The following is a 26216-nucleotide window of genomic DNA, read 5'->3' on the forward strand; positions in this document are numbered from 1 at the left end:
GAGGACGTCCCAAAACACTGGACAGACAAGCTGGGGGTCGGGGTCAGGGAGGGTGGAGGGCACAGGGGAGCAGGGTGACCGAAAGCATGGTCGAAGATGGGGGTGTTGAGATGGATCTTGAAGGAGGCAAGGGAGGAGGCGAGGTGGAGGGACTGCGAGATGGAGATCCAGCGAGTGGGGGCAGAGTGGCAGAACGTCCGTCCGCCAATAATGGGGCGGGTGAGACAGGGGACGTGAAGCAGGCCAGAGCCTGCGGAGCAGAGGGAGCGAACAGGATAGTAGGGGTTGGGAGGTTGCAGACGTAGAGGGCTTTGAAGGTGAGGACCAGGATCTTGAAACTGTATCCTCTGTGCGATGAGAAGCCAGTGGAGGGCGAGGATGGGTTTGATTCCCGGCAGGGTGAAACCTTGGGCAAGTTTCCTTATTCCACACGCCTGATAATAATCCCTCAAAAAAAAACAATAATAAATTGGTCATTTTCAATCCAGACTGTTTGTGGGACACTGCTGTGTGCAATTGGCTGCTGCATTTCGCCCACAAACATACAGTCAATTCACTTTACAGTATATTCTGTGAAGCACTTTGAGACGTCTAGAAGACTTGAAAAGCGCTATATCAAATGCAAAGATTATTATTATTATTGTCAAGGTGATATGGTCATGGAGCCAGGTATGGGAGAGGACACGAGCTGCAGAGTTCTGGATGATCTGCAGCTTATGGAGGGAGGAAGGCTGACAAGCAAAGAGTTTGCATAATCAAGCCTCAATATAATGAAAGTGTGTTTGAGGTTCTCGGTGGCCTGCAGTGTGAAACAGTGGCGGAACCAGGCGATGTTGGGGAGGGGGGAAGGCAAAGTGAGTCATGGCACAGATGTGGGGTAGAAAGGATAGTTGAGCATCAAACCAGACCCCAAGGTTCTAGACTGGCTCAGTAAGGTGCAGTGTGCATCCTTGGATGGTGATGCTGTCAGCACCTGAGGTGTGGAGGCGCTGACAGCAGCCAATCAGGAGAGCCTCGGTCTTGTTGATGTTTAATTGAAGAAAAGTTAGCTCTCATCCAGGACTTGATGTCTGACAGACATTCTGTCAGCGCAGCAGTGGTCCTGGAGTCAAAGGTAGAGGCAGAGAGGTATAGTTGGGTGTCATCTGCATAAATGTGGCAGAATTATTATTATTATTATAAGCACTTGGAGATGTCTCAACGAGGTGGTACGGGGCTACGTCAAATGCAAGGATTATTATTATAATATTATTTAACAACAATTTCAATAGTAGTTGGTTGAATTGTTTTCATTACTTGATAAGAGTACATTGTAATGGGGTACTTGAGCAGAAACCTTAAGACATTAAAAATAATGTTGAAAATTCTAGGGGGGCATTAGGCGAAACCAAATTGGGTGCCTCACTGCTCATCAGAGAGGTGAGATGGTTTATTTACATAAAATGTGCTTCATCAGCGTAAATTGCTCCAGCGAAGTGCTAATGGTGCCACCATCAAATCTGTAAATCTGCCACCCTCTACGCGAATTCCCTTGAAAAAATGGCCTGCAGGAGCCCGGAGAGGGTGCATTTTTTACGCACACACAATGGGTTAATAGGAATAACATATTACAAGCAGCTGCTGAAATGTCAATTACAACATTTAAAAAAGAGGTTGGATAAACATCTTAAGTACAAATATAGAAAAATACAGGGTAATGAGATCAGAATAAACAGCTCTGTTGGGGGAGCTAGCACGATAGGAGAACAGGTATCTTGGGCTGAGATTTCTATGATTCTACAATTCCTGATTAATAAAAAAAGCAAAAAGAACTCTGTGATACAAGATCTCATAAAAAAATTATTCACTAATCCTTTGTCTTATTGATTTGTGTAGGAGACATTGCTGGAACGAATTGGCTGCTGTTTGTCAGTTGATACTTACTTAGCTGAAAGTCACTCATAGGGTAGAGGCAGCATTGTGAGACACCATGGCAACGAATCAATTATATCATTGAGGATATTTCATCATCATCATCAACAAATTACACTTATTGAGCCCTTTAATGTCAGGATAACAACCCAAAGCTCTGGACAGTCAACGGTTTGCACCCAAGCTTTTTTTCCTCACTATTTCAGAAGATTTTAAGATCTGCTTTACTGACTGTTCAGCCACAGAGGCCACTGTGCAAACATGCATCTGAAATGAGTTTTGCAGCGCTACTCTGGCAATCAGCATCATTATTATCCTGCCCCCTTACAATGCCACAGAACATACCTTTACATCACCTCAACTACCTTCATTCCTCATCACCTTCAAGCCCTACCACAAAACCGTCCTCTTCGACCATGCTTTTGACCTCCCTGCTTCCCCATCTGCCCTACCCCACATCGACCCTCAGCTTGGGTCCGTAACTCTAGTCTGTCCAGTGCCTTGGGAAGTCCTCCCAACGTGAAAGGCGCTAGACAAATGTAATTTTGTTGTTGTTGTTGTTGTTGATTCATCTCCCATCTCCCATCCCAATAATAAGTGCCATCTACAATAGCTTGCATGTGGAGTCCTGTAGCTCAGTGGTTAGAGCACTTGCTTTGCAAGCGAGAGACCTGGGTTCAATTCCCGGCAGGCTGAAACTTTGTGCAAGTTTCCTTACTCCACACGCCTGATAATAATCCCTCAAAAAAAAATTGGTCATTTCAATCCACGACTGCGGTGCGCAATTGGTTGCTGCATTTCACCCACAAATATACAGTCAATTACAGTCTATTCTGTGAATCGCTTTGAGAGGTCTAGAAGACATGAAAAGCGCTATATCAAATGCAAGGATTGTTATTATTGTTATTTATCTAGCAACACTCTCGCTGGGCAAACTGGGCAAAACGGGTCACTCACTCCATGGTTGTTCGTGGGACACTGCTCTGCACAACTAGCTGCCGTGTTTCACCCACAATCCACAGTCAATCAACTTTACAGTATATCCTTTGAAGCATGTGATAATGCAAGGATTATTATTATAATGTCTGAAAGCCCATAATGACAACTATAAGGGGAGATCAAACAAAAAGGCAATGTAATCAGATTTACAAATCTAACAACATGTTTCATTTATTGAACAAAACCTGGTAATAAAAAAACAAGTGCTTTAAAAAATTTAATTCTGCATGAGCAGTGCTTTATAATATATAATAATAATAATCCCTGCATTTGATATAGCGCTTTTCAGGTGTTCGAGATGTCTCAAAGCGCTTCACAGAATACACTGTAAAGTGAATTAACTATATATTTGTGGGCGAAACACGGCACAAATTGCTGTAAAAATCAATAAAAAAAATACCATCTCCATATAAGCAAACACCTCACGCTGCTCCTCTGATTTTACGTCCAAAGGCATAAACTTGTTTGTCAGGAAATCCTGGCTTAGATCCAGGTGTACATTGATTCCCCTGGATCTGCAATTCTACTGGGAGTATAATAGCATTGAATAGGAAGTGCTTTTTGGATTAGGTGAGGGTGGATTTTGCAGGTGGCTCATTCTTACAAAGGGGAAAGAGAGAGGGGGAAGGTTGTAGCTTTGAGTTCATCCCTATGGTACCCCCTCAATACAAATTCAAGAGACATATTTCAATAAGGATAATCCTTGCATTTGATATAGTGCCTTATCACATGAGACATTTCAAAGCAGAATATATTGTAAAGTGATTTGACCGTATATTTTGGGGGCAAATTTCTGCAGCCAATTAATAATAATCCTGGCATTTGATATAGCGCTTTTCACGTCTTCTAGACGTTCCAAAGCGCTTCACAGAATATACTGTAAAGTGAATTGACTGTATATTTGTGGGCGAATTGCACACAGCAGGGTCCCACAAACAGTTGTGGAGTGAGTAATCAAATTATTTATTTGAAGATTATTTTAAGGTTTCTTTATATTTGCACCATTCGCATCCTGGCAGGAATCTGGGATTATTAGCTGATTTGCGCGAATATAAAGCAGGAAGTGATCCCCTCCTCCATTTTCCCAAATTAGATTACAAAACCCAATGCACAGAATGCCTTAAAAGCTCTTAACATAAACCGAATCAGCGCTTGTTGTTGATCGCTTCCATTGAAGCTGATTACACTCCACAATCGAGAGGGGGCTCCACGCCCTGTGTAACAGAGATCAAACTACAAGGACACTTTTTAATTGTTGTTACTGTATTTTAAAATCACAGCCAGCGAAACACAACCAATCATTTCAAGTCGTTTCTGTTTGACTCGGTGCCAATAACAATGTTATGTAGAGACCGGAGGGTTTCTTCCGTTTAAAAAAAAGAAATCATGTCGGTTTCATATTCAGTGTAGAATCGACATCGGACGCATTCCTTCAACTAACCTCACTGTTCGTCAACTAACAAACCGGCCATGAAACCCAGATTTAGTGCAGATATTGAAACACACACCACCTCCTTCGGCCCCAAACACACACATTGCTTTCACAATGCAAAGAGGATCGAATTATATTTTAAAAAGGATCATTTTCAGGAATCTTTTTCTAAACAAAAATCAAAACTGCATCGCTAACCCCTTATAGTTTATATACAAAAACGAATAAAATCGATTTAATCCGAGACATCTGTAAATTGAATATTTTTAAAAAATAATTTAGTGTGGGGGAGGGGGTGAGATCAAGAATATTACTGAGTGATAAATTGCACAGAACAGTAACACACACGCAGGAAAGATTTATCCCTTTTCCTTCTTCCCCATCACATACTGATAGTTACCCTTCTGACCCGTCTCTGATGTCCCCATTTGCCCTCCCCCCCACCCTCTGCCCTCCCCCCCACCCTCTGCCCTCCCCCCCACCCTCTGCCCTCTCCCTCACCTGCCCATGAAGCAGTTTCCGTCCTTGCGGGGTGTGCTCGGGGCTGCAGTACAGCCGGACACTGGCGAGGAGCTGCTGGCGGCCCCGATCCTCCCACAGGAGCTGCAGCTCAGCGATGCTCTCGGGCTCATGGGGTTGGCATCTGACAAAGAAGAAGTGGCCGAGTCTGACCGACAGCGACTTGATCTTAGCATCGGCCGAGCCCCGGGTCAGGCTGAAGGCTTTGTAGAAAGTGTAGGGTCCGTGGGTGCCGCAGGGAGACCCGATCCACTGGGAAAAGAGAGAGAGAGGAAGCGAAGGAGGGAGCAAGAGAGGGGAGGAAGGAAGAGCGAGACAAAGAGCAAAGCCATTAATAAAAAAGTATCATTTCAATCAAACGCTTTGCAGCAAAAGTTACTATTCTCATCTCTTTGCCACACACCCCAAAGTCCAAAGCCCCCGCACCATCTGCGCACACGGCCGCCCACCCGCAAAGCCATCCGCAAGCGGACTTGGTTAGTTTGACCCCCTCCCCCCCGGAAAAAGTTTGGAAAACTTTTTCAAAAAATTCACCTCGATTTTCAGCGGCTCCATTTCTTGTTGTGTTTGCGAGAGGCCGCGAGGCCCTGAGCTCCAACCGCTCCCCACACAGCCCCGAGACACCAACCAACTGCGGTGTTGGGAACAGAGAGAGAGAGAGAGAGGAAACCAACACATCAGCGACTTCCCTGAGGAAAGTGAAATGGCACAAAGAGCAGCGACCCCCCCCCCCCCCCCCCCCCCCCCCCCCCCCCCCCCCCCCCCCCCCCCCCCCCCCCCCCCCCCAAACACAGCCCCTCACCCAAACACAGCCCCTCACCCAAACACAGCCCCTCACCCAAACACAGCCCCTCACCCAAACACAGCCCCTCACCCAAACACAGCCCCTCACCCAAACACAGCCCCTCACCCAAACACAGCCCCTCACCCAAACACAGCCCCTCACCCAAACACAGCCCCTCACCCAAACACAGCCCTCACCCCCAAACACAGCCCCTCACCCAAACACAGCCCCTCACCCAAACACAGCCCCTCACCCAAACACAGCCCCTCACCCAAACACAGCCCCTCACCCAAACACAGCCCTCACCCCCAAACACAGCCCCTCACCCAAACACAGCCCCTCACCCAAACACAGCCCCTCACCCAAACACAGCCCCTCACCCAAACACAGCCCCTCACCCAAACACAAGTCGAAAAATTTAAGATATTTTAACTTTCAATTATAAAAGATTTGGGCGCTGCTCCTTTGTGTTCTATTTTTATATATTTTTTAAGAAAGCCCCCCCCCGGGCTCCCCCCCCCCCCGGGCTCCCCCCCCCCCGGGCTCCCCCCCCCCCGCCGGGCTCCCCCCCCCGCCGGGCTCCCCCCCCCCCCGCCGGGCTCCCCCCCCCCCCCCCGGGCTCCCCCCCCCCCCCCCGGGCTCCCCCCCCCCCCCCCCCGGGCTCCCCCCCCCCCGGGCTCCCCCCCCCGGGCTCCCCCCCCCCCCGGGCTCCCCCCCCCGGGCTCCCCCCCCCCCGGGCTCCCCCCCCCGGCTCCCCCCCCCCCCGGGCTCCCCCCCCCCCCCCCCCCCCCCCCCGGGCTCCCCCCCCCCCCCCCCCCCCCCCCCCCCGCCCCCCCCCCGGCTCCCCCCCCCCCCCCCCGGGCTCCCCCCCCCCCCCCCCCCCCCCCCCCCCCCCCCCCCCCCCCGGGCTCCCCCCCCGCCCCCCCCCCCCCGGGCTCCCCCCCCCCGCCCCTCCCCCCGGGCTCCCCCCCCCCCCCCCCCGCCCCCCCCCCCCCCCCCCCGGGCTCCCCCCCCCCGCCCCCCCCCCCCCCCCCGGGCTCCCCCCCCCCCCCCCCCCCCCCCCCGGGCTCCCCCCCCCCCCCCCCCCCCCCCCGGGCTCCCCCCCCGCCCCCCCCCCCCCCCCCCCCCCCCCCCCCCCCCCCTCCCCCCGGCTCCCCCCCGGGTGTTTTACCCTCTGGGCGGCGTGACGTCACCTGAAGATAAAGCGTTTGAGTGGGAATGTGCTTCCTGCAAAAATGAGATAGCGATTGGGAATATTTCCTGAAGAGTAACTCTGAGACTGGGAATGTTTCCTACAGAGAGACTCTGGGATTGGGAATATTTCTTGTAAACTGACTCTGGAATTTGGATATGTGTTCTTGTCCAGACTGGGATTGGGAATGTTATTTGCTGTGATAAAATTAAGGCTGAGATTCAATGAGGTTCAGAATAAAACTGGGATCTGGAATCTTCCTTTGGCAGTTAGAATGAAATTGGGAATGTTCTTACAATACATTGTTACATTTGTATAATGCCCTTCATATTGGGAAGACATCCCAAGGGCTGGACAGTGAGGGATCTGGACTTTTTGGACCCAAGATGGGGGTCAGGATCTGGAAGGGTGGGGGGTAGGAGGGGGGCCGAAGGCTCGGTCAAAGAGGAAGGTTTTGAGACGCGCCTTGAAGGATTCAAGGGAGGAAGCAAGGCACAGGGAATGTGGGATGGAGTCCATGGAGTGGGCTGAAGGCCCAAAGAGTTTCACAGAATATACTGAAGTTAATTAACTTACATTTTGTAGGCGAAACACAGCAGCCATTTGCCTACAGCAGTCTCCCACAATCATGTATTGAGTTACCAACTTTTTTATTTTTTTAATAATATTCTTTGCAATTTGATATAGTTAGTACCTTATCACAGCATTGAAACATCTCAAACCACTTCACAGGATTTATTGTGAAATGTAGCAACTGCATTAGAAAGCAAACACAGCAGCCAATTTGTGCACAGCTGTTTCACAAGTAGCCATGCAGTGAATGATTTTATCTGGTGAGTTGTTGGCCAGAATACAGGGAGAAACTCCTTTCTCACCTGCCCCAAAACTTTGGAACACTCTCCCTCAATCCTTGTCCCCTCTCTTTCCTTTTTCATGTACCGCCTGAAAACCATCATTTTCGACTGTGTTTTCAGTCATCCCCCCTCCCTGGCTCGGATCAGGCTCCGCCACTGTTAAACACCCTGAGACACTACCCTGCATGGAGGGCACTATATAAGTGCAAGTTGTTGTTCTCCTTTTGAATAGTGGCATGGGATCTTTAACATCCATCTGAAAAGGCAAACAACAACAATTACAAGTTGCATTTATATATTCCCCTTCATGCAGGGTAACATCTGTCGAAGGAATTTCTTGCTTTAATTACACTGGTTGGTACTTTGTTCCACAAAGTTGCCTTTGATGCTCTTCATGCTTCTCAGATGATCCGACGGCCCATCTTATGATTACTTTCTTGGCCCTTCACAAGTAAACGTACTTACAGTGGAAATACATCAGGTGAAACAGGTAGGAAGGTTCCAGGAAGACAACTGTGACTGATTCCTGCAGAAACTTTTATTTTCATTTTGCTTTCCATTTATTTGGTCCAAATTCTGGAAAATATTCCCTGCTGGCAGTAACAGTCCACGACCTTGCAAATGCAGTCATTGTTTTGATTTGGCCAGACATTTCTGTTTCAATGGCATAAGTCTCAAATACATTGTACAGCAGTGTGCTTCACAAAAAATGTGAGCTTTTATTAAAAAGCTTTTTTTTTTGCATTCACACATTGTCCCAGACGCCAACTGTAAGATAGGTTTCTGTAACCAGACCAGGCAGTTCATTGTAACAACTTACCTTCTCATAAGGCTGAGTAGGCCGTTTTAACTGTTCTGCCCCTTCACAGAACAGACCAAGCCATTGTAATCAAGTCACACAACAATGTCTCACAAATAGACATGAAGTGAATGACCAATTTTATTTGGGGGACTGTTAGCCATTGAAAGAAACTCCTCTTCATGATACAACACAAAAGCTCCTCTTGTGTAATTCAACAACCACGGTTGACAAATGAGATTCAAGGCAGCATCAAACTAAAAGAAGTCTTACACTAATGCAAGAAAAAGTGGAAATCCAGCAGACTGAGCAACTTATAAAAAGAGATACAAAAAAGGTAATAAGAGGTGCAAAAAGGGAATGAGAAAAAACTTGCAAGGGATATCAAGGGCAACAGTAAAAGTTTTCACAAATATATTAAGAGAAAGAGAGTGGTAAAGGGCCCATTAAAGACAGATGTAGGTGAGACAATAATAGACAATAAGGAAATGGCAGGATTGTTGAATGGATACTTTACTTCCGTTTTCACAGTAGAGGAAGAGGACAAAACAGCAGTGGGACAAGGGAACCTAAAAATAAGCCAAAGAGAAGTACTAAATGGATTTAATATAAATTAAAAAATGGTAATGGCGAAAATAATGGGATTAAAGATAGACAAATCAACAGGATTGGATAGATTCCACCCCAGGGTATTAAAAGAAGCAGGTAAGAAAATTGCAGATGTGTTAGTCATAATTTTCCAAAGCTCTATATTCCGGAATTGTGCCCTCGGATTGGAGAATTGCAAATATCATTCCATTATTTAAGAAGGGAGGGAGGGAGAAACCAGATAACTACAGACCTGTCACCTTAACTTCAGTTGTGGGGAAGTTACTGGAATCTCTCATCAGAGACAGAGTGACTGAGCACTTGGACAAGTAATCAAAGAGAGTCTCATAGATTTGTGAAGGGTAGGTCACGCCTGATGAATCTAATTGAATTCTTTGAGGTCAGTAACATGATGGATAAGAGAGTGCCTATGGATGTCGTCTACATGGACTTCCAGAAGGCAATTGATAAGGTTCTACACAAGAGGTTATTAACAAAAATAAAAGCACATGGAATTGGAAGTAACCTTGCAATGTGGCTTGGTAATTGGTTGGGAGGCAGGTGAGATGGTTCTAACTCTTTGAGGAGGCTGAACCTGTTTGCGTATTCCCTCCTTTGATTTATACAGAAAGCTCAGTTAAATTAGCTCAACAGAATTTTATTCTAACTTCAGATTTCTCAGTCCGTCCGATTTTATTGTAACATCAAGAATCAGACTTGATGGCACCATAAGTATCAAAAATGTTAAATACACAAAAAAAAGTATTTAAAGCGCTACTCAATATATTTAAACAACAGACAGGCATAGAAAGCAAAATGGGTGAAAGTGACACAGGAAAGAGATTAGGGATATGGGGAACGTTCCCTGATTGGTAGGATGTGGTGTTCCTCAGAGGTCTGTACTGGGGCTTCAGCTTTTCATTATAAACATATAAATTACTTGTATAATACATAAATGTATAAATAAGTAAATATATAAATATAAATGGATGAAGGGATAGAGAGTTTTATATCCAAATTTACAGATGATGTAAAGTTAGGAAGCACAGTAAATTGTGTAGATGAAATCAGGAAGATACAGTAACTTAGATAGATTAAGTGAGTGGCAAACAGTGGCAGATGGAATTCAGTGTGGGGAAGTGTGAGATCATCCACTATGGATCCAAAAATAGTGAAACAGAATATTTTGTAACTGGGGAGAAACTAAGAACTGTGGAGGAGCAAAGAGATTTGGGTGTCCATGTACACAAATCACTAAAAACAAGCTCACAGGTGTAAAAAGTTATCAAAAAGTCCAATGGGATGTTGGCTTGTATCTCAAGGGGCTGGAATATAAGAGAGGAAATTATGCTTCAACTATATGGAGCCTTGGTCAAACGCTATGTGGAGTACTGTATTCAGTTTTGGCCACCGCACCTCAGAAAGGATATACCGGCTCTGGAGGGGGTGCAGCGCAGATTCACCAACAACAACAAATAACACTTGTACAGTGCCCTTCATGTCAGAAAGACGTCCCAGGGCACTGAGCAGTCAGAGTTTTTTGGACACGAGCTGAGAGTTGGGGTCAGGAGGGGTGGAGGGCAGGGGAGGTGGGGGTGGGAAAATGGCCGAAGGCACAGTCGAAGAGGAAGGTCTTTAGACGGGACTTGAAAGAGGCAAGAGAGAGGGATAGAGTTCCAGAGATCCAGAGATGCTGAATGTCCGACCGCCAATGGTAGGGCGGGAAGTGTGGGGGGCCTGAAGCAGGCCTGAGCGGAGGGAGTGGACCGGCTGATATAGGGTTAGGAGGGTGGAGAGGTAGGGAGGAGCAAGAAAGTGGAAGACTTTATAAGTGAAAACGAGGGTTTTGTATTTGATTCTCTGAGGGATGGGGAGCCAGTGAATCGGGCAAGAACAGGAGTGATTGGTTCGCCGAGCACGTTGCAGGAGAGGTCATGAGCTGCAGAGCTCTAAATAATCTGCAGCTTGTGGAGGGAAGAGTTGGGAATCCAGTGAGGAGGCACTTGGCATAGTCAAGCTGGGACGTGATGAAAGTGTGGATCAGGATCTTGGCAGCCTTCGGTGAAAGGCAGTGACGGAAGCGGGCAATGTTGCGAAGGTGAGGAAAGGCGGAACGGGTCATGGCATGAATGTGGGGTTTGAAGGATAGCTGAGTGTTGAAAAGGACACAGAGCTTTCGCATTGGCTCGATGAGATGAAGAGTGCAGCCATGAATAGTGATAATGTCAGCGGCTGAGATGAGGATGCGCTGCTGGGAGCCAAGCCGGAGGTCCTCTGTCTTGCCAACATTGAGCTGGAGGAAGTTGGCTCTCGTCCAGGACTTGATGGAGTCCTGTAGCTCAGTGGTTAGAGCACTCGCTTTGCAAGCGAGAGACCTGGGTTCAATTCCAGGCAGAGGGCAAAACCTTGGGCAAGTTTCCTTACTCCACACGCCTAATAATAATCCCTCCAAAACCAAAAACAATAATAAATTGGTCATTTTCAATCTACGACTGTTTGTGGGACATTGCTGTGCGCAATTGGCTGCCGCGTTCGCCCACAAATATACAGTCAATTCACTTTACAGTGTGTTCTGTGAAGCGCTTTGGTCTGTCCTCGCAACGTGAAAAGCGCTATATCAAATGCAAGGATTATTATTGTTATTTGATGTCAGAAAGACAATGAGCCAGGACACCAGAATGATACCAGGGCTTAAAAGGTTAAACTGTGAGGACAGGTTGCATAAATGTGGTCTCTATTCCCTTGAGTTTAGAAGGTTAAGGGGTGATCCGATTGAAAATTTTAAAATTATAAAGGGATTCAATAGGATAGATAGATAAACTAATTCTTCTGGTGGGGAATCCAGAACAAGGGGGCATAATCTTAAAATTACAGCTGGGCCATTTAGGAGTGAAATTAGGAGGCAGATTTTTACCCAAAGTGTAGTGGAAATCTGGAACTCTCTCCCCCAAAAGGCTGTGGATGCTGGATCCATTCACATTTTCAATACGGAGGTAGAAAGATATTTGTTAGGTCAGGGTATTAAGGGATATGGGGCAAGAGTAACTGGACTCGAGGTGCAGATCAGCCACGATCTTATAAAATGGCAGAACAGGCTTGAAGGGCTGAATAGCCTACTCCTGTTTTTATGTTTCTTTGAAAAGTGCCATGGGATATTCAACAGCCTCCTGAATAGGCAGAGCAAACTTTGGTTTGATATCTTATCTGAAAGATGGCACCTGCAAACAATGAAGACTTTGAGGCTTGAACCCACAGGCTTCTGACTTGAGGCAAGAGTGCTCTAGCTGAGCTACTGTATATATTTTTTAAAAAAACAAATTGCATTCATACAGAGCCCCTCTCACTGGGTAGTCTCCCAGAGGACTTGACCGTGGCGGAGCACAACAGGGTCACAACCTTAAAATCAGAGGCCAGCCCTTTCGCACTGAGTTGAGGAAGAACTTCTTCACTCAAAGGGTGGTGAATGTATGGAACTCACTACGCCAAAGGGCTGTTGATGCTCAGTCCTTGAACATATTCAAGACTGAGATAGATATGTTTCTTATTGCAAAAGGGATATGGGGATAAGACAGGGTTATGGTATTAGCTGAAGTTAGATTAGAAGATCAGCTATGATTGAATGGCGGGGCAGGCTCGAAGGGCCGAATGGCCTACTCCTGCTCCTACATGTTATGTTATGTTAGGAGGGGGGAGGTAACCATAAGCATGGTCGAAGAGGAATGTCTTTAGGCAAGGCAGAGGGATTGAGGAAGAATATTTCAGAGTTTCGGGACATCCGTGTCTGAATTGCCGTAAGCAATACTTTCACAAGTTTAAAGTAAAATACAACAATCAGTAAATTTAATTTATTTCTACCAGTTTGCAAATCAAGATATAAATAGAATATCAAAATGCACAGTAATGTCCATTTACCACATTACAATACTGAAAATTTGTCCAGCCCTTTTTTGGTGTGGACCCAGACAGCAAAGCATAAAAATAAACACTGAAATGAACCACAGATTACCAAACAATTCCCAATTTGAGCTTCACTCTCATGGTTTTAAGTTAATGCTGGAGTTAATGGCTGTTAACACGGAATACTTGACATCCTCTCTGAAGGTGTTTATGAAGCAATTTTACATCACTCATGTAAAGTACTGACTACATCAAGCAACTCAGAACAAAAATGTATTCAGCATTAACTTTTTTTTCTTAGAGCAGGGAAAGAGGAGGGAAAACACAACCTCTAAAATATAAAAATAAATGCTACTTCATATTCGATAAGCTTCCTCAGTGCTTTTTCACCAGCAACCAGAGTGGCTGGAATGTAGAACTTCACTTCATTCAAGAAGAGGCCTTGAAAATCCCATGATAGTCACTGTACAAACACAAGGAACAAGTAGATGCCTGGTTCATCAAAACGGAGATTTAAAAGTGAGCATCTCATTGCATACAGACTCCGAATCTTTATTACTATTTGTTCGGCTTTCAGTGCTCGGTGAGTCACTGGAAATTTATTTATTACTTATTTACTCGCCCCCAATTTTTAAGCTCCTCATTCATAGAACTTTCATGGGAGGGCAAACCACTTCCAGTTTTTCACCCTTCTGAAGCCATGCAGACGGGGGGGGGGGGGGTGGGGGGTGGTAACATATATTGTAACATAATGTGATCTCCCTGATTTTCTATCACTCCCTCTTTAATTTCTCAACTCTTGGGAAGCTACTATGTTGTGCCTCGCTAGGTGGGCAAATTTAGTGCTCTGACTAGGTGCACCATTAGACATCAGTACCATGTCATCAATATTTCAGTTTGGAATTAATGCTGGGGATGGGGGGGGCATGATATGTGCATATCACATTGCAATGCAACTTTTCCATATATGGAGCAAATATGATGGGCTATTAAGCTATTAATTGCACAAAAAATATGCTTGTGTTGAACATTTCCCAAGATCTGGACTCTTGCTTTGAATTTTGGACAGCATAAAAACCTTTTATTGCCCCCGATATGAATGAAGAAGCCTCAGATCTAAATAAAAGGACTTTGGAAGTTCAGCAGGATGTAAAGAATGCCCCAAATTGTGCTGCAGCCCCTCCACGAGCAGGAATTCACAAAACAGACTTGTTCTTGACCAGATGGGCTGAATGGTCTTCTGTGTTGTAAATGTCAGATGTAACCTGCATTCATCTTTGTGGCAGTGAAATTAAACTAGTATTTTTGCATTATATATGCTTGTTGTTTGTTATAAGGGACTTCTTCCCGACGTGAAAGGCTCTATACAAATGTAATTTTGTTGTTGTTGTTTCTCCTCCATCACTCACACAAGATAGAGAGACATGGGTCTGTGTAACTTTCTAAAATGAACCTTGATGGAGAGTACCAGCAGACTTCTGAACCACTGGAGTTGCTGCTTCTATCATAGATTCCAATGGACATAGATCAGAAAAGATGGCTGATCTAATTCAGAGACAACCAAGATCAACAGTACAATTTGCAGTGAAACCCTGGCTGAGATTGATTAACTTGGGGGTAGAGTATTTAATTACTGAGCAATTGTTCCTTTCCACTCTTCCATTGATCAAAGGTGACCAGAACCCTTTCTTGTAACCCAACACATTAATCAATATTCAACTCCACCACAGCCTGGGTCTGTGTCCCGGTTTTACTTTGTTTGAGAATGCACTCCTACTTTTTAAATACACAACATTTTCCAAACCGCAGCAAAACCTCTGTACCCTTTCAACAGCAGTTATGTTCTCGCTTTTGTGCTGTTGATGCAAGTAACATCTTGACAGGAAGTCAACACACAGCGAGCGAGCACACTACCCTGAATGAAAATTGCTAAAATCCATTCAGTGGAGAGAAATCTCAGTTCAATTATGGTCTGACATACATTATTAAGTCATAATAAAAATAATCCTTACATTTGATATTGCGAATTTCACGTCAGGAGTTCATCTCAAATTATTATTCGTTCACAAGATAACAATAAAGTGTTTCAACATTTAGGTCCATTTGATTGCTGAATCACTCATTCAGGAGCTTTCGATTCCTTCTGGATAGGAACATTATTGTTGTATGTAATGGTGCATCTTGATGTATACAAAAAGCTATCCTGTACTCACAATGACAATTCTGTTAGTGTTGCTCCTTTATACGGTACTTAGCAGGGGTCAACCAGTAGCAATCAAGAACAGGAACCTTAACTGAATTTTCTCTTTGTAGCCCAGGGATGCTGAGAATAATTGTGCTGTTACTGCCTAGCACTCAGCACATATCAGAGGTCAATCTAAAACCTTCTGAGTGGCTCAATTTAACTAGGCAGTTGAGGTTGCAGTTAGCTGCTCACTCACTCTTTCTGTATCCTGTTAGCTGCAGAGAGTAAGTGAGAGCAAGTGAGGGAGATGGACGATATCCTGTAAGACAATTACTTTGGCTGAAATTTGAACTCAATAGCAAATATGAAGCCAGTCAATTAACCACTTACACCAACCTAGTTGCTGGGCACTGTGCCAATGACAGCACCAAGGAAATAAATGAAATCCAGGGCTTTAATGATCATTTTTGGAGCAGGAATTTTGTTGCACTTTTGGAATGTAAGAAATTAGAAATGAACGGTGAATAATCATTCAAAAAAATCTTGAAACTTTTAGACTCCAAATCACTTGGGCAAAGTTTATGAGCTCAATTAATTCAGGACAGGAGAGTAAACATTGTACTGTGCTGTAAATATTTGACCGTGCCTTTGACCATCCTCCCACTCCCTTGCCCTCCAACCCTCGATTCAAACCCCCAGCTCGGGTGCAAACCCTTGACTTTCCAGTGCCTTGGGACATCCTCCCGATGTGAAAGGCGCTATATAAATGCAATTTGTTGTTGCTGTTGCTTGATTCTGGTAAAGTCCTATTAGCCCACAAAGCAACTTGTTACTCTGCAGTGATGGTTTTAACTAGTCTCCAGACAAATTAGATTGTGGCTTAGTCCCTGCTGGCAGGCATTTCTGCTCGAGCTACCATCCCACCGAGTAACACGATACAATCTGTTGGAAGATCGATAAATAGTACCACCATCAATGGTTAACAAGTCCTTTTTCCTTCATTTTCGAAGAAATGTTTCTTTAACATGTTACACTGATAAAAGAAAAAAAGCAAATTGAATTGATCTTGGGCTAGATAACATAAACTAGACAGTAGAATCTTAAAGGGGGTGAAGGAACACATAGACCTGGAGGTTCATATAAGTAAATCTTTGAAGGTAACAGGACAGGTAGATAAATCTGTTCAAAAAGCATATGGGATACCAGGCTTTATAAATAGGGGCATAGAATACAACAATCAGAAAGTTATGATGAACCTTTATAAAACACTGGTTAGGCCTCAGCTAGAGTACTATGTTCAGTTCTGAGCACCACACTTTAGGAAGGATGTCAAGGCATCTGAGAGGGTGCAAAGGAGATTTACCAGGATGGTACCAGGACGAGGGACTTCAGTTATCAGGAGAAGCTAGAGAAGCTTGGAATATTCTCCTTGGAGCAGAGAAGGTTAAGAGGACACTTGATAGACGTTTTCAAAATTATGAAGGGATTCGATAGGATAAACAAGGAGAAACTATTTCCACTGGCAGGTGGGTCGACAACCAGAGGGCACCGATTTAAAATAGTTGTTAAATGAAATAGAGGGGACGTGAGGAGAAATTATTTCACACATCAAGTTGTTTGGATCTGGAATGCATTGTCTGAAAGGGTGGTGGAAGCCGATTTGATAACAACTTTTAAGAGAAGTAGATAATTATTTGTGGAGTACAAGTTTGCAGGGCTATGTGGAGAGAGCGGGGGAGTGCGATTGATTTGGATAGCTCTTTTTAAAGAGCCGGCACAGACACGATGGGCCGAATGGCCTCCTTCTGTGCTGTATAATTCTATGGGCTTGTGAATTTCTGAAGAACTTTCGAATAAAAGTTTAAGATTCCCCTCCGCTAACTATCGTGACAGCTCATCAGTACCTCCATCATCACAAAGATTTCATCTTTCATCAATCACACTGGCAAGTGAATAGTCACTTGCAATTGACTTGCAAACTCTGCTATAATTTATAATACTTAACAGCCTGTGTCACTCAACAGAAAGGGGTTCCGCTTCTATCTAATATTGCATTCACCCCAGCACCTGGACACCGCTCAGCAGGCAACACCTTGTGCTTTAAGAGCATCGCCTTTAGGAACAGGAATCTGAAATCCCATGGTGATAGGTTCATCCACCATCAAGTCAGTCCCATGTCAATTAAGTGAAATCCAATCGTTTCCAGCATCTGTCCATTCAGTTTATTACACACCAAGGGGTTTCGTTCAAATCGCATTCTAGTAAGATGCTGATAATGGTGCAATGTGCCCCTCCTATTGTGAGCTCTGCTCGGGAACCAATTTTGTATTTCAAGTTCTTTAAGCCACCCTCTGTGTCCACTTTAAACTGTTCCTGTTAATAGGAGAAGGAAACAAGAGATGCAAGTCAGTATGTACCTGGAAGAATTGGCTGGACAGAAATGCAGAGGACAAGAACCAGATTATCCAGTCACGTTTTATGAAACCGCTTTCAAGAATCAATCAATCTAGTACATATTGGGAGAAAACCCAGCCTTTATTAGATCCCAGTTGTTCAAAGCAAAGGCAAGTGGGGACACCCGACTAACAAGGAAGTCAGTGGCAGAGCTCCAGACCCAAATTTATTTTCACTCTAATAGCAAAGATTTAACTACAGCAATTTTCTCGTTTAACATACAATTTCTTTCATATACTCTTTGTAAATGTGGCTTTGGGAACCATTGATTCCTTCCTGAGTCAGTAAATTATGGAGGCTGTTTCAGGTTGTTTCTAATAGAGAGGGAGCCATAAAACAATGGGCAACAGATGAAGAGCATTATAAATGAGTAGTGTAACAGAGTATGTGAATGTCTAATATGATTCTCCATTAGAGACACCGCACAAGCACAAACAACTTGTGCCAGAGATAGGAATGTACCTCTGTGATTTCCATGATACATTCCCAATCTCAAAGTAACTAGGATTACAGCATCTCTTACTGAGATAGAATCATAGAATTATACATCACAGAAGGAGGCCATTTGGCCCATCGTATCTGTGCTGGCTCTTTAAAAAGAGCTATCCAATTCAATCTCACTCCCCCGCTTTCTCCCCGTCGCCCTGCAAACTTGTCCTCCCCAAATAATTATCTACTTCTCTCTTAAAATTTGTTATCGAATTGGCTTCCACCGCCCTTTCAGGCAATTAATTTTAGATCCGAAGAACTCACTGTGTGAAATAATTTCTCACCTCCGCTCTGTTTCTTTTAACAACTATTTTAAATCGGTGTCTCCGGGTTACTGACCCACCTGCGAGTAGAAATAGTTTCTCCTTGTTCACAGTGTCAAATTTTTAAATCTTCTATTAAGTCTCCTCTTAACCTTCTCTCCTCCAAAGAGAATAATCCCAGCTTCTCTAGCCTCTCCTGATAATTAAAGTCCCTCATTCCTGGTACCATCCTGGTAAATCTCATTTGCATCCTCTCCAATGCCTTCCTAAAGTGTAGTGCCCAGAACTGAACACAGCTGAGGCCTAACCAGCATTTCAAAAAGTTTCATCATAATTTCCTGACTTTTGTATTCTATGCTCCTACTTATAAAGTCTAGTATCCCGTATGCTGTTTTTTTAAAAAACAGCTTTACCTACCTGTCCTGTCACTTTTACTTACATGAACCCCCAGGTCTCTCTGTCCCTTCCCCCCCTTTAAGATTGTACCATCAGCTTACATGGCCTCTCCTCATTCTTCCTCCCAAAATGCATCACTTTGCATTTCTCCACATTAAGCTTCATCTGTCACGTGTCGGCCCATGTTACCAGTCTGTCTATGTCCATTTGCAGTCTGCTGCTATCCTCACTGTTTACTACTTTTCTTTGCTTAGTATCATCTGGAAACCTGGAAATTGTAGTCCCTATACCCAAGTCCAGGTCATTTATATAGATCAAAAACAGCAGTGGTCCCGATACTGACCCCTGGGGAATCGTCCAGCTCACTTCTTTCCAGTCAGAAAAACAACCGTTCACCACCATTCTCTGCTTTCTGTCTCCCAGCCAGTTCTGTATCCATGCTGCAACAGTCCCTTTAATACCATGGGTTTCTATTTTGCTTACAGGCCTCTTATCAACCGCCTTCTGAAAATCCATATAAACTACAACAACTGCACTACCTTCATCCACCCTCTCCATTACTTCACCAAAAAACTTTATCAGGTTTGTCAGACATGATTTGCCTTTAACAAATCCGTGTTGGTTGTCCTTTGTTAACCCGTATTTTTCGAAGTGAAAATGTATTTTTTCCCGGATTATAGTCTCTAGAAGTTTCCCCACTACTGATGTTAGGCTGACTGGCCTGTCGTTCCCTGGTTTATCCTTCTACCCTTTTTGTACAGGGGAGTAACATTTGCAACCCTCCACTCCTCTGGCATCACCCCAGTTTTCAAGGAGGATTGAAAGATTGTTGCCACAACATTCATTATTTCCACCCTTACTTCCCTCAGTAATCTAAGATGCAACCGGTCCAGATCGGGTGACTTATCTACCTTGAGCATCAATAACCTGTTAAGTATACCTCCTCTCAGTTTATTCTTATCTTATCCAATTTCTCTACCCTCTCCTCGAATACTGTGGTATTGGCTGCATCCTCTTCTTTTGTGAAGACAGATGCAAAGTATTCATTCAGTATGTTAGCCATACCCTCTGCCTTCATAAGAAGATTTCCTTTGGTCCCTAATTGGACCCACCCTACCTTTGACTAACCTTTTGTTCTTTATATGCTTATTAAATACCTTAGGGTTTCCTTTTATGTTACCCGCTAATCTTTTCTCATACAATCTCTTTGCCCCTCTTATTTCCTTTTTCAGTTCACCTCTGTAATTTCTATATTCTTTTTGATTATCTTCTGTATTTTGGACTTGACATTTATCCTAAGCCTCCTTTTTCTGTTTTATTTTAATCCCAATTTCCTTATTCATCCAGGGAGATTTGGATGTCCTACCTTTCACTTTGTGGGAATGTATTTGTTCCGTCCCCGAACTGTATCCTCCTTGAAGGCTTCCCATTGCTCATTAGCTGTTTTACTTGCCAATCTTTGCAGTCCACCTTGGCTAGGTCCCTTTTTAAATCATTGAAATTAGCCCTCTTCCAGTTGAGTATCTTCACCTTTAATTGCTCCTGGTCCCTTTCGATAAGTACTCTAAATCTGATGATGTTGTGATCACTGTTGTCCACATGCTCTCCTACTGAAACCTGCTCCACTTGCCCTACTTCATTCCCCAGAACTAGATCCATCACTGCTTCCTTCCTCATTGGGCTGGAAACATACTGATCCAGAAAGTTATCTTGCACACATTTCAGGGATCCTTCCCCCTCCTTGCCTTTTACAGTATTATTTTGCCAGTCTAAAATAGGATAATTGAAGTCCCTCATTATCACTACTCTACTGGTTTTGCATCTTTCTGAAATCTGCTAGCAGATTTGCTCGTTTATCTCCTTCCCGCTATTTGGTGATCTAACAAAGTAGCAGCTCCTTTTCTGCTCCTTAACTCTCACCAAACAGATCCTGTTTTTGGACCCTCTAGCACATCGTCCCTTTCCAGGAGCGTAACCATGTCTTTAATCAATATGGACATCCCACCCTCCTCTTTTTCCTTCCCTATCCCTTCTGAATACATTGTAGCCAGGAATATTCAGCTCCCATTCCTACCCTGGTTTGAGCCAGGTCTCCGTTTTATTGCCACTACATCATAACCCCATGTGGGAATTTGAGCCTGCAGCTCACCAATCCTATTTGGTCTCACAGTAACAATGAATATATAACCCTTACTCCGATCACACAGTATAGTCTATTTCTTACTCAGTGCCATGGGATATGCAATATACTGCAGTCATTCTATTTGAAAAGAGAAGGGAGTTTCTCCTGGTGTCCTGCCCAACAATCCCCAAATAAAATGAGTCACTTACTCCATGGCTTTTTGTGGGACATTGTGTGTCCCATTTGTGCATTTTTGCTACCACATTTACTCACAAAATACACCCAGTCACATCACTTTAGAGTGTATCCCGTCAAGCGCTTTGAGACGTCTCTGCGACTTGATAAGGAGCAAGGATTATTATTATTATTATTACCTGCTTCTGTCCGGACACTCTTTTCTGGTCCCTCTTCCTCCAGGCTGGGTCATGGATATGTCGGAATGTTTCATATCCCGTTGTAATTCCCGTGGGGCGGAAAAGCTATATCAGAAGAAAGAGTCTTAAATGTATTGTACAACAGAATATACCCCAATAAATTCTGTGTTACCTTGCAGAAAAGGAGCTCTGTCTCAAAGCTCACTCCTTACTTGAGGGTTTGAATATTCAGTTGTAGGGCAATTCGCAAAAACAAATGGGCTTCAAAACTAAAAAAAACTTCTCTCTCCTTAATGGGAATCGAGCCTAGATTAAAACTCAGCAACGATAGAATCTAGTTAGCAGTGACATAGGATTTTTTTTTGTGAAAGAAATTACATGCGCAGCACTAGATAGATCATTTGGTTGCACCCTCGCCTTTGAGTCAGAAGGTTGTGGGTTCAAGCCCAAAGTTTGGACTTGGAACTCGTATAGTTTAAAATGACACTCCAATGTAATGCTTGGGATATGCTGTTATGTTGGAGGTACTGTCCTTCAAATGAGTCATTCAACCAAGGCCCTTCTGCCTGTTCATGTGGAAATAAAAGATCCCATGGCGCTATTTGAAAAGGGAATGGAGTTGATCCAGTAGAGCACGGCCTCTCTCACACTGATCAACAAGAAGAGTCTAGACTCGAGCTTAAAGTCACTCGCACCAGATGCAGTGATCTCTGGAGTTGCCAGTTATGTGAAATAGTTACCTGCAAAATAGTTACCTGCAGTCCTGCTGCTCTCATTCTCCGGTAAAATTCATCATCTTCACGCCCCCATCCCCAGAACCGGTTTGACATCCCATCACACTGTAAAAAGACAGGGAAAAGACACAGTCTAAATATATATACACACATTGTAAGCAAAGGAAAAAGACGCAGTCCTACTGTAAATGTGAATATTTCAGAGCATTAACTGATCTCAAGGCAATTAGATCACAGAAAAAACTTCAAATACATGCATTTTAGTGAAGCTTACACTATGGGTTAGCTTTGTGTCAATCTTCTCCCCCATCTACGCTTCTCTTTTGCACTACAGTGAACCGAGGAGGGAGAAGCAGAATTATTTATACTGAATACAAATAAAGGAATGATCCAAAAATGGCAGCCTTGTACTCACAACCTCCTTTGTATTATCTCAGTGGGATGTCAAGCTGCTTGTATAATGCAAGTACACTAAAAGGATCTGCTCAGAGCGAGAGCTGAATCCGTGCAGGGAGGTGACAAGTTTTCGCTGTGCCAAGAGAGAGGAAGGAAAGATGGAAAATGTTTCCTCACACGCTCCTGCCATCCGGACTTTTGAGCCCATTTCTTCTGGTGGGAGACAGTGGAAGCAGAATTGATTCTTTCAAATGTAAATTAGATAGATTTCATTCAGGAAATAATATTTTTGGGATACAGGTATACGAGTTGTTCAGGACGTGACACGTGCATGCGACTGCCAAGTTGGTGGCAGGTGAATTGGATGGTCTTTATTCGTCCAGCATTTCCTATGTTCCTGTGCACCACACTCACATCTGACCCAGACAGGGTTGAAACAACCAGGTGTTAGAGATTTGCTTTGTTACTAACCAATTCAAAGTGCTGCTTAGTGAGCAGGAGGATGCCTCCCACATATGTCTTGTAGTGGTACAGGGGGTGAAGCTCTGGTGATGCTACGTGAAATGGTCCTTTTTCTGGATAACCGTAGTCCAGCTCTTCATTCTGGGGCAATAAGTCCACATCGTGCATAGCGAGGTAATCTGTGTCATTCCCACTCTCCAGGAAACCCACATTTATCAAAGAGGCTCTGTTAAACCTAACAACACAGAAACAGGTCAGCACCTCCACCAACAACAAATTACCTTTGTATAGCGCCTTTCACGTCGGAAAAATGTCCCAAGGCTCTGAACAGTCAGGGATTTGGATTCAAGGTGGTGATTGGGATAGGGAGGGGTGGGGGGCAGGGAGGGGAGGGGCAAGAAGGTGACCAAAGGCACTGGCGAAGAGGAGGTTCTTGAGACTGCCCTTGAGGTGAAGGGATTGTGGGATGGAGTTCCAGAGGGTGGGGACAGGAAGGCTGAAGGCCCGCCCTCCGATGGTGGGGTGGCCTGAGCGGAGGGACATGGAGCAGGCCCAGATCAGCACCAATGGCACAGTTACAGCCTTTGAATGTTTCACAAGACTAAGTGTTCCCCTTTGTAAGCAGTGGGACATTGTTACCAGACTGCAGTTATTGATGTGACAACACTGCCAGCCGGCAGGTAGTGATGGGACAAGCATGGCCAGCATCTCTGTGTAAAAAAAGGGAGAATAAGAATGCATTTCATTTGAATAAAATACCCAGTGTTATTTGTAGCATGTTTTCAGGCAGTCAGTGGCTGCCGCACACATTGTACAAACTTACAATCTGCTGTTCCTTTTGGCAGCAGGATTTCTCTTCTTTATGCAGTGGTTTATTTTGATTGAGTGAGAAGCCAACGTAAAACCTACTGAACAAATAGTCTGTCAGTTTCTGCATATATATTCACACCTTATAAGAGCAATACCTGAGGTGGTCGACTTGGTTGATCACAAGGATTTTGTGTCTGATCTTCTTCTTGTTTAAAAACTCGTGCATGTAGGGCACAAAGCTTAACAATTCCTCAAAGCGTTCCCTGAAAGGAACAACGATGGCAATTTTGTGAGGGCCCCAGATCGTCGGATCCTCCTCCTTCTCCTCCTGGCAGGATTGGTGTGAGGAGAGGTCAGCAATACTGCTCTGTCGGCTATTTGCTGCACAGTTGAAGTGCAGCCACATCACAGAAAAGAATCCCAGGATTGTCAGTGTACAGAACAGCTTCAAGACGGAACATCTTCTGGGCAACATCCTAAGGAGCAAGGCTGATCTGAAAAGGAATAAAACTTCATTTCTTGGAGGCATTTAAAGGCACAAAGCCAGAAGCAGCCACTGAAAGGATTAGTGGTCCACAGACAAGCTCCAGTGTTGATCAGTGCCTGTTTTTTTTAAGCAGTTGCATTCCTGCGTCAACGTGCACATACGCACACATTTCTGTTTACCTAGCAGCAAATAGGACCTGGTTGTTAGTCGGTTAGCAGATCGCGATAATAGTCCCTCCAGAAAATAAAATAAAAATAATTTGGTCACTCAATCCACGACTGTTTGTGGGACAATTGGCTGTCGCATTTTGCACACAAAATATACAGTCGATTCACTTTACAGTATATTCTGTGAAGTACTTTGAGACATCTCAATGATGTGATAATGCACTTTATCAAATTATTATTATTATTATGATCTTTGATGATGTTGGTATCTATATACTGGTAGTGCCAGGCCTGAGGCAATGTGGTTTCAACTTCTCACTGAAAACAGATTATGGAACAAACCCTGGTGTTCCACACAGCAGTTGTCCTCCATGCACCTTTACATACACCATTGGGGGGCACACACGGTGTAATGAGAATGTACATGCCACACTGGCATGTACACTGCACTCACATGCAGCAGCACAGAAGCACATGCCACTCACAAAGCAGATTCCTTTGTGGAAAGACCAGCTCGACCACAAGACCTGCCAGGCAGAATGAAGCAATGAATAGATAAGAGTACACAGCCCACTGTTTCAGGTCAGATCAATGGTCACATCCTAATAGACCTGCTGTGCAATTGCAACATTCACAATTTTTAAGTTTACAATCCACTTAATTGACCAAGTGCTCATTAATACCCAGTACAATAAAAGATGACATATTTAGCTGAATCACAATGGGGTCTATAAAACACACAAACAACACTGATTTGACCCCAGAGACTGGTAAGGTCCCAGGTTCAATCCCTAGTCAGTGCTGAATGCACACATTGCCACAATAAAGTACTAAAGACCAATTTAACTGTGAACAGAGAATTTGTCTCTATCAAAGCAACTACAATTACAAGCAGAATGAAAGGATGAACAGGAACAAAAGTACAAGCCAACTTAAGTGCTGCCATTAGCATCTTCGCAGAACAGTCAACCTTATATTGTTTTTTTCTCATTGTATATACTTTCCTCTGTTTTCTATGCGTCATTCAAGACCATTCACTTTATAAAAATTAAATTCTTCCAATATCCTTAGAAAAAAAATTATTCTAAAAATTTTCACCAAATACCAAATATTATGGAGTCCTGTAGCTCAGTGGTTAGAGCACTCGCTTTGCAAGTGAGAGATCTGGGTTCGATTCCCGGCAGGGCGAAACCTTGGGCAAGTTTCCTTACTCCATACGCTCAATAATAATCCCTCCAAAAAAAAAAACAATAATAAATTGGTCATTTTGAATCCATGACTGTTTGTCGGACATTGCTGTGCGCAATTGGCTGCCGCGTTCGCCCACAAATATACGGTCAATTCACTTTACAGTGTGTTCTGTGAAGCGCTTCGGGACGTCCTCCCGACGTGAAAAGCGCTATATCAAATGCAAGGATTATTATTATTATTATATTATTATTTCTGATTTGCGCCCAGGACCCTATCACCCCCATCCTCGCCAAACTCCACTGGCTTCTCATAACACAGAGGATACAGTTCAAGATACTGGTCCTCACCTTCAAAGCCTTCCATGGTTTAGCTCCTCCTTACCTTTGCGACCTCCTAACCCCCTACCAACCTGCTCGCTTCCTCCGCTCAGTGGGCTCTGGCTTCACATCCCCTGCCTCGCCAGCTCCACCATTAGCGGGCGGGCCTTCAGCCTCTCAGCCCCACTCTCTGGAACTCCATCCCCGGGTCCCTCCACCTTGACCCCTCCCTTGCCTCCTTCAAGACCCTCCTCTTCGACCGTGCCTTCGATCACCCTCCTTCCCCCACTGCTCTCCACCCTCCCTGACCCCCAGATCAAGGTCTGAAACACTGATTGTCCAGCTCCTTGGGATGTCCTCCCGAAGTGAAAGGCACTTTACAAATGTAATTCTG

General features: G+C 44.4%; 2 protein-coding genes across 8 annotated transcripts in view; both read right to left on the minus strand.

The window, feature by feature from the left end:
• Positions 1–6105, minus strand: part of LOC103189474 (AT-rich interactive domain-containing protein 5B-like) — a 55479-nt gene extending 49374 nt beyond the window's left edge. For 2 of the 3 annotated variants that reach the window (XM_042340023.1, XM_042340022.1), the window contains exons 1-2: positions 5396–5580; positions 4844–5113 (exon numbers count right to left, since the gene is read on the minus strand). In XM_042340023.1, coding sequence (XP_042195957.1) covers positions 4844–5113; positions 5396–5539 — 414 coding nt within the window. In that variant the 5' untranslated portion in view covers positions 5540–5580. Of the gene's footprint in view, positions 1–4843; positions 5114–5395; positions 5581–6043 lie in introns of those variants that run through there. The other variant, XM_042340024.1, reaches the window with a different exon arrangement.
• A 6816-nt stretch (positions 6106–12921) lies between these two features.
• The window catches only part of b4galt7 (xylosylprotein beta 1,4-galactosyltransferase, polypeptide 7 (galactosyltransferase I)), a 45343-nt gene continuing 32048 nt past the window's right edge, over positions 12922–26216 (minus strand). For 4 of the 5 annotated variants that reach the window (XM_007909883.2, XM_007909882.2, XM_007909880.2 and 1 more), the window contains 5 exons: positions 23816–24154; positions 22860–23085; positions 22014–22097; positions 21259–21363; positions 16969–17533 (listed from right to left, as the gene is read on the minus strand). In XM_007909883.2, the coding sequence (XP_007908074.2) occupies positions 17378–17533; positions 21259–21363; positions 22014–22097; positions 22860–23085; positions 23816–24154 (910 nt within the window). In that variant the 3' untranslated portion in view covers positions 16969–17377. Of the gene's footprint in view, positions 13439–16968; positions 17534–21258; positions 21364–22013; positions 22098–22859; positions 23086–23815; positions 24155–26216 lie in introns of those variants that run through there. The other variant, XM_007909884.2, reaches the window with a different exon arrangement.

Source organism: Callorhinchus milii, unplaced genomic scaffold (genome assembly GCF_018977255.1).
Source record: "Callorhinchus milii isolate IMCB2004 unplaced genomic scaffold, IMCB_Cmil_1.0 Scaffold13, whole genome shotgun sequence".
In the NCBI taxonomy this organism is placed as follows: domain Eukaryota; kingdom Metazoa; phylum Chordata; class Chondrichthyes; order Chimaeriformes; family Callorhinchidae; genus Callorhinchus; species Callorhinchus milii.